The sequence below is a fragment of the Chamaea fasciata genome, unplaced genomic scaffold (genome assembly GCF_029207755.1).
Source record: "Chamaea fasciata isolate MVZ Bird 193981 ecotype frontalis unplaced genomic scaffold, bChaFas1.0.hap1 SCAF_12, whole genome shotgun sequence".
In the NCBI taxonomy this organism is placed as follows: domain Eukaryota; kingdom Metazoa; phylum Chordata; class Aves; order Passeriformes; family Sylviidae; genus Chamaea; species Chamaea fasciata.
The window spans coordinates 18,601,881-18,618,444 of NW_027094097.1; the positions used below are offsets into that span (position 1 = coordinate 18,601,881).

General features: G+C 44.5%; 2 protein-coding genes across 4 annotated transcripts in view; one reads left to right on the top strand and one right to left on the bottom strand.

Annotated features, from left to right (window-relative positions):
* KCTD15 (potassium channel tetramerization domain containing 15) overlaps positions 1-9,632 on the top strand; it is a 46,085-nt gene extending 36,453 nt beyond the window's left edge. For 2 of the 3 annotated variants that reach the window (XM_066194901.1, XM_066194899.1), the window contains exon 4: positions 656-1,412. In XM_066194901.1, coding sequence (XP_066050998.1) covers positions 656-1,129 — 474 coding nt within the window. In that variant the 3' untranslated portion in view covers positions 1,130-1,412. Of the gene's footprint in view, positions 1-655; positions 1,413-6,362 lie in introns of those variants that run through there. The other variant, XM_066194900.1, reaches the window with a different exon arrangement.
* Positions 9,633-9,720: 88 nt separating this feature from the next.
* The window catches only part of LOC136296075 (transcription initiation factor TFIID subunit 4-like), a 148,255-nt gene continuing 141,411 nt past the window's right edge, over positions 9,721-16,564 (bottom strand). The window contains exon 15 of the mRNA XM_066194898.1: positions 9,721-11,619. Coding sequence (XP_066050995.1) covers positions 11,452-11,619 — 168 coding nt within the window. The 3' untranslated portion in view covers positions 9,721-11,451. The remainder of the gene's footprint in view (positions 11,620-16,564) is intronic.

Consider the following 16,564-nt stretch of genomic DNA (forward strand, 5'->3'; position numbering starts at 1 on the left):
TGGGGTGATGGACAAATGGCAGGGAAGAGCTTCTGTTCAGCCATTGGAGCACACAGCTGGCTCCCAGGCAGCAGGATGGTCACTACCTCCGTGTCATTCACCAGGCTCCAAACACTTCAAATACATGAATAGTCATCAACTGCAGGCAGCAGCTCAGCTGCTGTAGCTGAATTTCAGCCTCAGCAAAGACAGGTGAGAAGTGAAGCTGAACTGACATCTCCATCTCCTAACGTGTGTGATAGGCGACAGCAGAGCCTGAGATCTGCTCCGAGATCAGAAGGATCCGAGGCCACGAGTGAAGATTAGGGCTTGGAACAGCTTCTCTTACATCAGTACGCTTTGTTTATTGCAACAAACTATTCTGATTTCTTAATCCAAGAGTGGAGCCTTCTGGCATTGAGCTTGTGGGATAATAAATGAAAGCATAATTCAGTGTAATGGGAACTTCTCAGTCAGCTCAAACAGATTCAACACCAGCACCGTGTGGTTTGCTGTGGAGGTGTAAGGAGTGGGTACCTGTTGCCTTTGCTCTCTTGCTGACAATACATAAGCCTAAGTAGGTCAAACAGGAACAATACTCATTTTTAAAAGAGAACTCTAAGCATTTCTAGTTTCTCTCTCTCCCTTTCTCTCTCTTTTTTTTTTTTTTTCCCAGGACTTTAATCTTTTATATGAAGAAGCAAAGTATTACCAGCTGCAGCCAATGATTAAGGAACTTGAGCGATGGAAACAAGAGAAAGAACAAAGGAAACATTTCCAGCCTTGTGACTGCTTGGTTGTAAGAGTGACTCCAGATCTGGGGGAGAGAATTGCATTGAGTGGGGAGAAGGCTTTGATAGAAGAGATCTTCCCGGAGACCGGGGATGTCATGTGCAACTCGGTGAACGCGGGCTGGAACCAGGACCCCACCCACGTTATCAGGTTTCCCTTGAATGGATACTGCCGGTTGAACTCAGTGCAGGTAATGAATGGCCTTGCCTGCTGCCTCATCCCTGGCTGGGGTACTTTTTTACTATGTCTTGTTCAATTAAATGCAAATTATTTGCTTCTGCCCAATTACTTTCAGTGCTTATACTGCAAGGAAACATTTTTCTGCCTGGTGAGATCACAGTCTTTCAGGTTTTCCTAAGTCTAAGCAGAAAAATACATTTAGATTTTGTGTATGTTAGTGCCATGCTGGCCTCATAATGGTGTTATACTGATAAATGCTAATTTTTTTCATCAATGTATACCCTTTGGCAGTTTTTTTTTTTTCCTCCAAAGTGCCTCTAGGAAGAAAGAGAGAGTTCCAAAAACTACAAAAAAAAATCTCCACACCATTTTATAGAAAATGCAACAATGTGTAAATGCATAATTTATGTCTCACTCATAATTAAATGATGGTGCCTGCGGGATGGACTTAAAAAAATTGATCTCTGCACTTTTTTTTTTTTTCAAAAGGATGTTCTATAAAAATTGCCCAGAGTATTTTAAACAAAAATGTATTTCATTTTATACTCAGAGTTTTGACATTAGGTTTAAAATTAAACATATGAAACAAAAGAAGATAACTGGACAGATAGGTGGATGGCAGCAGGAATAAATCCGTGGTCTGTGTTTAGGCAGCAGCCTGTGGGCAGGCAGTGCCATTTCTCAGGGATCACCAGTGCTGCAGCCAGAGCTCTGCTGGTGTGGCTGTCCTGGGGCTGCGGGGAGGAACCAGGCCTCGGTGCCCTTCACTTGGGCTTTAATTAACGTGGAGCTCTTGGTTTTCCTGTGTATCCTTTTGGAATACGCTCCAAATGCTCGCGTTATGGGAAGGGAAATCAACCTAGAGGGGAGTATTTCCCCAGTTACCCCCCTCTGCAGATGGGCTGTGGCCGCAGATGTGAACTGGGCTCTGGGAAATGCCATGGTTGTCTGGATAAACTCCCCAGTGGGCAAAAACCCACAGAAGAGCTGGTCCATGGGCCAGGCTGGCTGGGGAGGGAGGTGCAGCAGCAAGGGAGGACGAGGACCTGGAGCTCCTGTGCCTGTGTGGGTGTCACACAGCAGGCTCGGGCAGCCTGTGTCTCCCAGGCTGCCAGGGGACATCTGCAGGAGAGCTGCAGTCACTGAACCTGGAAAGGTGGGTGCAGTTCACAGTGACCCCCCTGCAGGGCTGGAACCAGCCCGAGCGCAGTGGGCTTGCCTGGGTTTGGGTTCACGACTCCCGAGTGGTGTATTTGGTTGATCTTCACCGGGCTGTGGTGAATTCTGCACAGGCCTGAGCAGTTTCACCCTTGGCAAGGCCTGGGGTGGGCTTGGCAGGGTTTGGGGTGGGTTTGACAAGGTTTGGGGTGGGCTTGGCAGGGTGTGGGCTGGGGGCGGTCAGAGGCAGCTCTGTTTGCTGGCAGTGGGACAGGGAGGTGTCTCCACTGCTGCGCTGGGAGCAGAGGGAGCAGTTCAGCTCGGGTAGGTGGGTGGGGAAGGGCATTTGTGTGCCAGCCATGGTGTCCGTGGGACCCTGTTAGATCACACAGGGAATTAGAGGAAATGAGACCACAAAGGGTCACGGTGAGCCACTGACCAGCCCAGCAGTGCCTGGCAGAGCTCCGGGTGCCCCCGTGTTGAGCGCTCAGCTCTTTCATCCAGTGCTGTAGCTCGTAGGATACATGTGCTACATGTGTAGTAAAAGCTGAACTCTAATTACTGTTATTATTTGAATGTATTTTGAATTCAGTCAAAATTCAGACAGAATCAAAGGGTCCCTTTGCAAGTTCATGTCGTGGAAAAAAATTCTGTCAAAGAGTCTACAGTATAAGTAATACTGTTAAATTACATCATTTTACTAAATTACATCATTTTACTATATAATTAATAGAAAGTGTTTTCAAACACTTTCTGGAAAACGATGCATTTCTGAGACCAAAGGCTGATGTAATCAGCAGCTAATTAGCATTGGCTCTGATGAACTCTGGTCAGCATGAAGGGACTGCACTTCTCCCTCCAAGGATTTTTTTGGCAAAACAATATTAAGTCAAAAGCTGGAAATACAGTGAAGCAAATGCACAGACTTAAGGGAGGTGGGTAGTGGCTGGAAGAGCAGAATTGCTTGCAAAGAATCCCAAAGAGCAACACAGGAAGCCTGTCTGTTATTTGCTGAGGTGATGCATTACTTCTGTCTCCCTGTGCTCTGCTCAGTGTATTTGGTAGCACAATTGCAATATTCATACATTTTTTTCTATGTTTTAAAAAATATTTTTATTACACGCTTTACATCAAGAACTGTGCATATAAACAAAGAATATCAACACCTAATAAGCAAAAAAAAAAAAAACCCTCTTAATTTTACACCCATTTGTAATTATATATAGGTATAGGTTTTTTCAACTCCTTGCAGTAGGTTCTGGTGGGAGTCATGAATTTACCTTAGAGAAAATTCTGTGATGCTTGTGAATGTTGAACATGAAGTCTTCGTAATTAAGAATGTATTTGTTAATATTCTGCAAAATTTAAATTAAATGCACTAAGTGAAAGGATCAGGTTTCCATTTGGAAAACCTTCCAACAAAATCAGATGTGCTATTGGAAGACAGCATATATTGAATCCGAGCACAAATCCTCTATTTAATAATGTGCATGTGTCCCTGTACGTGGGAGAGTCACAGCTGATGCTCAGGTTTGGGCATATCCTCTTTGGAGATTTTCAGCAAAGTAGCAGAGACAGTCACTTCTTTCCCCCTGTCTGTATCTTACCTGCAGAAGAAATCATGTGTATAGAGTGAGATTCTCTGAATGGAATGTAAGCCTGTGCATGTTGCACATGCTGTTCAGTCTCATGCACGGCAGCACTGAAAGGAGCCTTCCTCCCTAGACCTGAGCTCAGCCTCACCCAAGTGACACTTAAAACCGCAGTATTTAAACATCCTCAGTATTGTTTAGAGGATTTGGCCTGTTGTGTTTCTTGCTGAGAAAATTGATGATGCCAAGGTTTTTAGCACCAGATTATAGCCTGCAGTCTGGTCCTTCCAGCACGTACTGAGGAAAAACGAATCGCTTTGTTCGGCGTGTGGTGCTCTGAGGTGTGATGTCTATCTGGACTGGGTGTTTGCAGAGAGAGCCTCAGTGAAAAAGAATCCTGTGTTAACATCCAGCTTTCCATAGCTTTGGTCTGAGGCAAGCCAAGGGCACACCCCCCTGCTTGTTTTGTCTTACAAGCAAATTGATTTAAAAAACTTTTTAGCAAGGATTTTGAAGTCCCATCTCTCTCAGAGATCTTACCTGTCAATCCTCTGTTTCACTATCCAGTTCAGTGGGAGAAGCCTCCTTTCCCATGGCTGGGTTGTCTCTCATCTTCATCCTGCCAGGGCTAGGAGCAGTGATCATAATTCAGGCAGAATATATTCCAGCCTGTGAAACAGCATCCTGCTGATGTCTTATTCCTCCCTCTGTCTCAGACTCCTCCTGCCTTCCTCTCTGAGGAGGAACAGTGTTGGTGTCTGCACCCCATTTCTGTCCTACAGACATTGTCCTACAGACTGCACCCCATTTCTGTCCTTTTTGCCCCACGTACAGCCTGGGCAAATAAGAGAGAGGAAAGCTTTCTTTCTCTGTCTCAAATGCATTTCATTAACCCAGTCTCCCGACTCTTCTTCTCTTCTCTTCTCTCCCACTTAATTTTTCTTCCATACTCTGGTTTGCTTTTTTTATCTTTCAGTTCTACTACTTTCTTGCAGTGTAGAGTATGTAAAAATCAGGGCAAAAGTCAGGGAGATTTGGCAGATGTGACTTTCTGAGAACGTTCAAGTCCCTGTGTCCCAGGGCCAGGCAGAACTCCTCAGGCAAGTTGATTTTCAGCAGACTCGGCATGACTTAGGCAAAGCTCCGCTGGAGCAGCCTTTCCTTTGCCCGTCCTTTGAGCCAGGGGAGCAAGAGTAAAACGTTTTAGTTACCCCTGAGAAGCCAAACCCTGGATTAAATGCAGATGGATAGCACAGGCAGCCCCTAAGGAGGGATCAAATGGATTAAAGCCAGCAAATGCTGCTGCCATGGTTTGCATTGCACTACGACACCACCTCGGACACAGCTGTCCTTCCAAAATCACGTCTCTGGGAAAAGCAAAGCCAACGCTCAGGCAGAAGAAATGGTGCACTGAGAAACGCCCGGTGGCCTCTGCGTGAGGAGAGGGCAGTGCTCTGCTGTGGGCACTGACATGCTCACAGTGAAATTGAGCACACACCAAGCTCCTTCTAGAACCTCAGCCCAGGAGTTGACTCCATCTGGAGGTGGATGTATTGCTTAGGCACTTGGGCAGGACAAAGAACGACTCTGTCCTGGTTGCTGTGGGTGCAGAGGGGTGTCACACGGGGCTGGTGCTGCTGTGACTGAGGTTTAATAAACTGTGGGGTCACTTCCCTGCTCCTTGTGCTGCCACAGTGGGAGCCACACTTTAGGTGAGGCTCCTGGAGAACAGCACAGGCTGCTGCTCCTGGATGGCATTTCTCAGTAGAGAAAAACACAGCGACCATTTTTCCAGGCTGCTGCCCAAGACTCAGGAGAGCCCGAGTGGGTCCTGCATTGTGATCTGCCCAAGGTGGATCTGGCATGTGCCCTCACCTGACTCTGGTGTGTCCTGCTCTGCTGGGAAGCTGAATATCAACATACACATGCGAGGAAGTGCCTGGATCCCAGTGCCAGGATCAGGATATCCTGGGGAAGTGTGCTGGGTGACAGTCGCAGAAATTAAAGTTGCCTCTGGGTTCTCTTAATTCATGCGTCTACATGCACCAGCTTTTCTTTAGGAGGAGGAGGAGAAAATACCTACTTGGGCAGCACAGATTAACCTTTTTCTTGGGCCAGAACGTTCCCCTGTTGTTCACGTGCTGGCTCTGCATCCTGTCCCTGCCATGCTTTGCTCCCTTCCAGCGAGGGCAAACAGCTGTGATTGCCACGAAGGTCTGGTGGATGTGTCATTTGAACTCTTAATACATTTTCATCTGCCAAGGAAGAGCTTCTCAGCCCCCCTTTCTCTCAGACTGTTCATATATTACTAATGAATAATTGGCACTTTTTATTAGAACTTAAATCTGATGTTGCTTTCTATAAGCAGTGAAAGCATCAATATCACCACAGTCCAGTACTTTACTATATAATGTACTAAGCTGCTCTGCAGAGTGCTTATTTCTTTGATTAATTTTTGTTTTCTACTGAGGTTTGCTGAGAGCGAGACTTTAATCACAGTATAGTCATTTAACAATAAGTTATAGAATTATAGCTGAATAATATTCATTCAACGAGGACTCGAAAGACGAAATCCATCATTTAGATCTGGTGCTTCCGAATGCTTTTATCACTAAAATTTGCTAAATATTAATCTGATTTTTTTTCCCCTCCACATTGCAGGTGCTCGAAAGATTATTTCAGAAGGGATTTAACGTGGCAGCTTCCTGTGGTGGTGGGGTGGATTCCTCCCAGTTCAGCGAATACGTGCTGTGTCGCGAAGACAGACGACCACAACCCACCCCAACGATCAGAATAAAACAGGAGCCCCTGGACTAGACCCTCCCCGTGCCCCCTTTGTAACCGTAGAAGTGTTTAATAGTCCCTTATGTGAAACACTAAGGATTTGCAAAACAGTATTAGCAAACAGATTTTTGACTTTATGTTGCCAATTAGTGGTATTCTGAAACTACCTGTCACATAGCCAGCCATGGGATGCGTTTGAAAAACCAGTTGCGTGTTGTTCACGGTGGAGTTCCTGAGCACACTCAGCACGGTGGGGCTGGGATGTACTCTGGGCTGACCAGCAGCAGTGTGAAACAGGCAGAGCTTTGGGCACCCTGGCCCTGGACTGGACTTCTGCAGCAAGAGCCATGGAAGCAGTGGAACTGACCAGCAGGAGGCCAGGGACACCCCAGAGCTGCGCTGCGGGGACGGGGGCGTCTGCGGGAGGAAGAACCCTAAAAACTGCACTGAGAACCTTCCCTGACTGCTGCCCCTCCTCCATATCAGACGTGCTTTACACCCCCAGCATCACGGTCACCTGGTGATTGTACTCACCCACATCAGCAAATGGCTTATTTTTATACTACATTTCCAACTGAGGTCTCTCTCTGTGAACAGGATCCAGAAACAGAAAAGGACTGATTCATAGTCACTGGTGCTCAGTACTTAACCCCCGCCCCCGCCACAAACCAAACAAAAGAAGTGACAAGAAATTAGACAGGCCCACTTATGGCAATATTTGCAACAGTAGGGATCTGGAAGCACAAAATAAAACGCCACCCGCCATCACATGAGGGTCAAATGCCCCACATGGAGCTGTAGCTCTTTTAAAGCCAATCTTGTTTTGACACAACAACTGTTAAGTTTTGCATCATCAAAGAAGCGTGGTTCTACCAAGCAAGCCACCCCTTATTAATCATTTACTAACCATGTTAGAAGCCCGCATTTAGCAGGAAAGTTCAGGAATTTTGGACCAGCCCACTCTTTATGGGTCTGGAATTCTTGCAAAGAGTTGTTAAAACCCTGTATTGCCATTGCCAGATGAAAGCAGGCCGCCTTTGGTTTAAATTGTTTTATTATTTTAAATTATTATTAAAATTTGAATTCTGTAGCTGCCCTCTACCTGTGTAAGTTTCTCTGTAACAAAGTCAGGGGTCTGTCTGCAGGAGGGTCCTGCTTCTGCCAGGACTTGGCACTGACTCACAGGGCTTTCTAACTCAGGAGACAGCACCGTCTTTGCAGGTGCAAGGTTATAAATAGCATTCTGCTAAATCCTGTTTATTGCTGTTTAGCATGATTGAGTCCTCAATCACTAATTCATGTGTTAATCACAATTTAGTTTCTCCCACATTAATTTATAGAATACTGTCGTAGATGCTGAATTTTAATTGAACTCTTTTTAGATGCATAAATATGGCCATAAGGAACAAGGGACAGAGTATTAAGTGGTCAACAGTTCGTAATGCAAATTGATAGCAATCAGGCAAAATTCAAAAGTCATGTTTAAGACTAGTATTTTCAAAGACAATGAGCTGTACTGACTATCCGGGGTAAAATCTAGGCAGGGGTCTAATTTTTGGAAAAGGGCTGGATACCTGTCCATGGAAAATCAGACCTCTGCAGGTTTTCTCACCTTGGTCACCCAACTCAGAAATCTCTAATGGCAATCCTGGCCGGTTGGCCTGCTACCTTAGCAGAACAGTTGAGCAAATCTGTCTACTTTAAGAGTTGTAAAGTTATTTTATTTTGTGGTTTTATACTTGTACGACATTCTAAAGTTGCTAGGCATTGCCATATTTGAATATATGGCACAACATTCACCTTTGTATGTAAGATATCTGTAGAATTGTATATTATACATTTAATATTGTAAAGAACTTAACGTATAATTGTCATGTATTTGTGTATGCACATTTCTTATACAGTACTTCATGCCATAAACATTTCTGTAAAGTAAATGAACAAAACCAAGCACGTAGGGTGGAACACTCACTGTATCTCCCATGTTGTTTGAAAGAGGTGAGAATTCTTGATTGCGTCTTCTCCAGCCCTTTGCTCCATTCAGCTTGATGTAGCCATGTCTTACAAAAAGACAGAAGTGTTCTATTTATTCCTTTCATACCTTCAAGTCCAGAGTATCCTTCAGTAGTCCATTCAGGTTCTTGTTTTTATCCTGTATCCACTCCTGCCCTGCCCTCTGGCACGGGGTGAGCTGAGCACTTGCGGCAGCACACCCTGCGCAGTTCTTACCTCTCAGCCAGGGAATAAAGGTGATATTCCATCCCAGGGGCCTGCTCCAGCCCCTGGTGCTCTCCCCAGGCAGCTCAGGGGAGCGCAGACTGGGACGGTGCTTTTACACATCTGTGGAACGTTGGAAGTATTTGTGGTCGGTTGGTTGGTTGGTTTTTCCTCAGTTTGGTGTTTACTGTATTTTTTTATGGCTCAATAAAGCGGCTCCCGTTGTTGGGGCAGCTTTGCTGAGGTGGCATGGGAAAGGGTTCCAGGCTGCGCCAGCCGAGTTAAATGTGAACTTGAGATGGAAAGTTTGAACCATGACATCACAGCATTGACTGCAAAACAGCACAAAGGCAAGGAAGACATGTGGAAACAATCACTTTCTTAGAAGAAATATGCCTTTAAAAAAAAAAAAAAGTTAAGCTAGGACATGTTCTTTTAGTTAGTAACTTCAGGTCACTTATTTAAAGATTATTACAGTTTCATTTATATATTTTTTACTTATTTCCCTATATTTTTTAGGCATCGATATCAGCAAAAACTGATTTGAATATTTACTTCTGGCCTTAAACCACAGCAACATAACTTAATGAAGAACATTGCTCAGCATCAGTAAGATGTCTCGAAGCACCACAGAAGCCCAGGGAAGCTGTGGTGTGCAGCCAGCACGTTTGCGTGGCGAAGGCCGAGAAGCAAAGCCCAGCCTGGTTTTTCACCGAATTCCATTGAGCAAAAGTGTTCTGATTCGCTGTTGCTGAGCACTGGCCCCGTGCTTGACAAGCACGAGGCTTCACAAGCACTTTGTGTCCAGGCTGTCACAGCCCCAGTGGCAGACAGAAAGTGAAAGAGAATGTTCTGTTGTGCTTGTTGGACTCCTCGCTCCCGAGAAAGCCACTGCTGAGTGCATCCATTCTCTGGACTGATGGCACCGAGGTTTGTTGACAATTTTATTAGATGTTTCACAAAAGGATAAGAATCAGCACAACAAAACATTGAAGTATTTGGTTTTAATATTTGTTTGTGGGTATTCTGTTAATATTTTAATGCAAAATGTTTCTGACCAGTGCTTAAGAACTACAAGACAATGTGAAATTCATGTTTGATAAATTAATACTGTATGTCACTCGATGTGTTACTTTAGTAAATTGTTTTATTTCTTTACAAAATAAGTACAAATAAGGGAGTATGTTTTCACACAAATTGGGGGTATTTACCAGTATGTACAGAAATCATCAAAATAACGTAACTCTAATAAACACAAGGCCTTTATAAACAATATGTACAAATTATCAATACATTTAAAACATAACTTTACACTTCCTGGCCTTAAATACCTTATGAATAATCTTTTGGCTAAATAGCAGCAGTATAAATTTTCTTCTGCTTTTCATAAACCTTAAAAAATAATTAAAACCTTTGTTTTTAAAACTATTGGACAAATAGTTCTATTTGTGCTTTCGCTATGGTTTCCCATCAAAAAAAATATTGCCTCAAAAAAGTGGCAAGCATAACATAGTAAAAACGGAGAAGATAAATAAGCAAATGTCTCCCTTCCGTGGTGACCGTAACACTGTTTAAACTCTGCAGCACAGCTCGTGCCCCTGCCTGCTCGTGTCCTACTCGATCCCCATTGCTCAGGCTCACACCGACGTCGCTCGGCTTCCGTGTGCGCCCAAATTCTGCTTCAGCAAAGCATTTGAAAGGCATTCCCCCCACCTTCAGGTACTTACAGCTGCTCCTTATGCTTAAAGCCACGTGCCTGCTCAGGAGCCTCTCCGGGCTGGAGCCCTGGTCCAGGTGTCCAAGGTGTCCTCACTGCGGGTGGCACCAGGCTGCCAGGGCTCACCTGCTCTCCCCACTCCAGGAGTGGAAGCAGCCCCCAAAACCCTTTACAGCGACTTTTAAAATCCATATAGAATACTCTAAAATCTTTACTGAACAATATTCTCTTTTAAAACCACCATTAAACAATACTCTTTGCAATAAATTAAATTAACAATTTTTTTTTTTTTTTTAGAAAATAAAACCCAACTTTGAATCTTGTTACTAACCAGCTGCTACAAATGCGCAAAAGGTTGATGAGATTTGGAAAACAACTGGAAGCAAGTCAAGGTAACTCAGCTGAGACCCTGCACACAGATTTCATACACTTAAGATTTGGTTCAGCAAATGGCTCAGGAAATGAGCTGTGCAGTAAAAGCAAAAATCCTAAATATATAAAATTTGTGGGACTGTGCAGTGGGCTAGTCTCTTGGCTGTGCAAAAAATTGCCATTACAACTAAGTTAAATAGCAACAGGTATCACCGTGGTTAGTGAGACAGTGCTAGTAAACTGAAACAAAATACGCCCAGCACCATGAGTGACCACTCGGGTGAACACCAAGGCTGGGACCTGCTCCTGTGAACCTGGGCCAGGCCTGGCCAGGAGACGGTTCAGGTGAGCCGTTGCATTTGTGTCATTTCAACACCAGCTACTTCAGCCTTACCTAAAATGGCCAAATGAAGCGAGACTTGGATGCTGATTTTACTTGTGGAGTTGACATTTTAAAACCTTTTGCACATTTTTTTTTGTGGTTTTATATATATATAATTTTTTTTTTTTTACATAAAGGGAATTTATTGCATGTGTCTGACAGTTTTACGAAACAAAATTACTGGAACATTGACTTCTGAAAAAAATAGAAGGCACATTAAAATGACAGCTTTCAATGCACGTTGAGCTTCTGTGGAGCAATCAGTACAACTGTTGGCTTTATTTAAGCAGAGCTCGGTAGAGCAGGAGAGAACGGCTCATTTCTCGCTCCTGTTCCATGTAGAAGATGAAGTCCCTGAGGTTCACCCGTGTGATTTTCTGCCGGGGGTACTGCCGGGGGGACGCCGTGCCCAGCCCGCCCTGGCTGCCCCCGCACAGCCCCACGCCCTGCAAGAGAACAACCACAGCTGAGGCCTCCGCAGCCCAGGGCTCCCTCCTCTCAGCTGCTGGCTGCTTTTCAGCAGCTTCAGTGGGTCATTGGGAGCCTCATTCCGAACACATTACATGAGGGGGGGGTTTACTATTATTATTTTTTCTGTTCTTCTGAGTTTCACCGTGTCGAACACGTGAGGCCAAGCCTTGCTCGCTCACAACTCGGGACAATCCGTCCTGCTAGTGGTGTTCGCCGCAGACATACTTGACCAGTTTAAATTCAGGAGCTTTTTGAGAACAAAACGATTTTCAGCAGATCAGGCCGTTAATATATCAAACGTGTGAGTGGCATGTTGGGAGTCCCCCCAGGGAGCCCAGTGCTCTCCTCTGGGCCTGCTGAAGAGAAGGGCTCAGTGTGGGGAGGGACTCGGCAAACAATCAAAAAATTAAATGGAAAGATCACAAAGACTCGGACATCGGGGGATGATAAACAAACAGCAGTATACTGGTTTCGACAGCTATGCCAAATAATTATAGATTTTTAAATTGGTTCATTGGTACTGAGTTACTGAATACCTCGTCCTGGCTTTGTGTATGGAGAGAAAATTCTTAAACTGGGCCTGAGAACACTGTGATCTGAGTATTTAGGAAAGGAAAGGACATAATTACAGCCCCTGCAGTCTCACGGAGGTTAAACTGAAACCTGATACACACACACATGTTCGGTCGTTTTTTCATCCATAGGAGTCCCTTGTTTTTTTTAATTCCAATTGGTTTGTAGCGAAAGAAAGTGTTCCAACTTAGAAAAATAGGTTTTAATCTCTGAAAAGATTGAAGCTATTTTCCAAACCTCTTAAGAGATCTGGTAAAATTTTTGATACTTTTAATACCCCAAATTTACTAACTGCTGCTCAAACCTACCTTTCTTTCCCCAGGAAATACTTATTCTAGGATCTTGACTCCAGACATTAAGAACACAGTTAAGGGTAATTTTACTACTGAAACGTTGTAGGGGAAACATATATGGTCTGCTGAGAGCAAGGCATGGCACTGTTTCCCTCTGTCCGCCACAGTCAGTGTGACTCCTTGCAGAACTGTTTCCCCCTTACCTGCTTACTCAATTACAGCAGCAGGGCAAACCCTGTGCTGTAACCACAAACACAAAAGGCTTAACGGAGTGCAATGAATGTGGCTCAGTTTGCAGGGAATGGAGGGAGAAGCCCACAACCTTTGGGCACCCGGAGCATTTGAGCCGAGGGATTCTGCTCTCCAGCATGGAGCGGTTTTTGTTCATTAATTGATTGAGCACTGAAGCTCCCTGCTCACAGGAAATGCAGCTGCAAGGGCTGCTCATCCATGCTGGGGCCAGACACATGCCCAGTGCATAATCCACGTATTCAGCAGGGCTTCGAGTTCAGCCCTTTACCAAGCAACACTTCACATTACTTAAAGAAACAACATCCTTTAAACTCTTTGTCTTCTACAGGTTGGAACACCTCTCCCCTACACTCTGACCATGCGCCCACTCTGCCAGGGCTGTGCCCACTGTTTCTAAGTCCTTAAGAAACCACTGTGTGTGTATTTATTTCAAATCAAGCTGACTCAAAAAATACTTCTTCTCTGTTTCCCACATGGTGCATCTCTCCCCTGGCCACAGCGCTAATTCCAGATTCATCCTGACCACAGCACCTGTGACAAAGACACTTGTAAGGAATGTGGCCACCTTAAACTCATTGGAAACCACTGTCCATAGCACTCCAGACTGGCAGCATCCCACACAACTCTTACCAAACAGTCAGAGAAAAGCTGCACTGTTTAAAAAAAATTTCTTTATATAAAAACTTTTTCTTGAGTCAGTTGAGTTACAGCAAGAAACTGCTCTCTATTTTGGACAGAGTAGCTGGAATGAAGATGTGCCAAGTCATATTCATGGCATTTATCACCAGAGATACTGAACTTCGCCAAAGGAAGAGCACATCCTTAACCAGCACCAGAACACGGCACCAAGCTGTGCACGCTGGCAGCCACACTCGCGAGCCCGTCAGTTACCTGATCATGTTCTGGAGCTGTTTTACAAGGTGAAAAATTATCATAAAAATTATTTTAGAAATACAGAAGCACATCTGTAAGCTGACAGAACAGGAATTTATACGTGTCAATATGATCACTAATTTAAATTAAAAACTAGTTCATTTGGTACTGCATTGTACTCAAAATTATTCTGCAGCTGCTATATAAAAAAAGTAGACTCCTAAATGCCATAATTATTTAATTGCATACATGAATTAAAGTATAGTTGAAAAGAATGGCCAAGGATAATGGAATTGAAGTACTTCACAATTTTCTCAAGAAAAATCACATTTTTATCAGCATGACAGACTTGTCATCAACCCAAATAAGCCCCTGTGTTGTCTGTATCTATGGCAACTAATCAGTTACACAGATAAAAGCTCTAATAAAAGAATAAATGGTTGTAAATTGTTTACCTCCTTTATTTCCTGGCCTGCCACACACAAGCTATTCCCAAATCCCATACACTCAAATATACATCAATGCTAGTTTTTGTATCAGTGAACTTCTAGTTATAATTTCAGGAAAACTTCCTGACATTCCAGACCAGAAAAAACCCCATGTAATTTATATGTGAACTCTCTGCCTCTTCACTTTGAGACGGCTTCCAAACATGAGTTACAGCAACTTCCTTTCTCCTTCCCTCCCAGCCTCTCCTGTCCCCACTGCCTCTCTTCCCCTGCTCCTTCAATCCTTTCTTGTGACACACCTGGGGACCTGGTGGCTGCACATCGCACAGCTCAGCCCAGCACAGAGCAAACAGATCCTCCTGTGCTCTCCCTGCAGGGCTCCAGGGGCTGGGGAGCACCTGAGACTGCCCCCAGCTCCTGCTCCCGGCCAGGGCTGAAGGGAAAATCAATTCATGGAAAATCACAGGCAGGAATTTGTAACCCCGCCGTGGTGCCGTGCTCTTGGTTAACCTGTAATCCCAGACCCACTGAGACAGTCACAGCCTGTCTGCCTGAACAGCTTTACTGCACTTCAGCCCCCTGAGCTGACAGAGCTCACAGCATTCCAAACAACAGTGCTGGACTGACAAGCTTAATTCAACTGCTGCAAGCCACCTAGCTTGAAATTATGGCTTCACAAGAATCAGAGGAGTTACTCGTTCAGTATGCGCACTTCGAAGCAATTCTGAATTTATGTCAAACGTGACACAAGATCTGGCCACCTTTTTCAGCCTGTTTGCTATTTTCATGATTTTCCTCCATGAGAAAACTCACGCTGTTTGCAAAGGGAAATACAAACAGTTCAGAATAAAATACTGACCAAAGATTTGGTAGATCAGTAACTAAATGTACAACAGTCTGCCACAGAAACAAACCTCTCTGAGTGACAGGGAGGCTACACCAAGCCCGGTGCACAGTGTCACATTTGTGTCACAGTTCTCTGGCACTACTGACCACAGCAAATGCAGCTCCTCTACAGCATGTGCATCACCTCTCCTCTCTCCAGGAGCAGTCCGTGCCCTTCACCAACCACCAAGAGCCCCTCAAACCTTCACCCAGCTCAAAACTGCGTCAGAGCTACTCCACGGTGGGCTCCTGTCCCACGCTCAGGTGACACAGGTGGGTCCCCAGGTGACCCCCGGGGCTGCAGGAGCTCCTCAGCGCCCAGGGCCGTGTGGCCCCGAGCCAGGCACAGCCCAGAGCTCACGGTGCAGCCTGTTCCTCCTGAGAGCCCAGCCAGCCTCCCTTTGCTGGACCCAAGCCAACAGCTCCCATAGGAGCTGCAGGGACTGGAAATCTCAAGCTCCCTCCCACCTCTGTCCTTCTTCTGCTGGGCCCCAGCATCCAGTTTGATCCCTAAGGATCCCCTAAGGTTTAAAGGCTGCTCAGAAAGGGGACTGAGGCAGACAGACACATCTCTTCCAAAATGATCTCATTCCAAAATGGGCAAGCTCATCCACTGCTCACAAAGTAGTAGTGTCTTTGTGAATTAAATTACAATACTTACAGCAGCAGGTGGATGGAAATCAAAGTGTGTAAGTCCCAAAAATGTGCTGTTCCCTGCTCGAGATAGAAGTGCTTTTACAGAAGAAAGCAAATGTAATACAATCTACACTTATTTTTATAACAATGATTTCTACTGTTGAACAATTAATTGTTTGGGTTTTTTTTTTCTTCACAAACCTGCATCCCTTCAACTTTGAATTACAGAACCATGGAAATACAGTACAATATTCCTGCCAGGGAACAGAAAGATAAGGGCAAGCAGAAGATTGCATTTAATATTTTATCCGTCTTTCCTTCACCAGAAAACAATTCAGTGCTGACATCTCTGCTTTGAACAGAGTCTTGATCTGCGGCTATTGCTTCTCTGTGAGCCAGAGACAAGGCAATAATGATAAAAGATCCGCTGGGTTTCTTCCCAGGCTACATGGCACATCCTCGTGGCAGACTTCACTTCAAGCCAAAGTCTGAAAGTGGGAATCATACAGCAACAATTCAAAGCCAGGCTAGAGAGTAAAATACACCAGGAATTTTGTCTCTGCAAGCTGCATGCACTGCAGAGGAGTGGGAAGATAAGGTATCTGTTAGTCTGCTCTTACGAAGAAGAGGTCTTGAATCACAGGAAACATTCTGGAGACATTCTGCAGCAATTATTTTTTTACTTGCGTAAAATGCTATTAGATCTTTGGCTGAGAGGCACATGAAAAACAGGTATAATAGTACGTATGATTAGCTGTCCCACATAAATTAGGGTTTAATTCAATACCTACTGAGGCTAATAGTAATGATTTCACTGAAACATCCTAAAATTAAGATGCCTCTAAAGTACAGAAATGTAATAACTGTTCATCAGCACCTCTAAGATTAACAACGGTATATGAAACATAATTAGATCTATAAAAATACCCTGTATCTTCACATGTGCAACATGGTGGCTC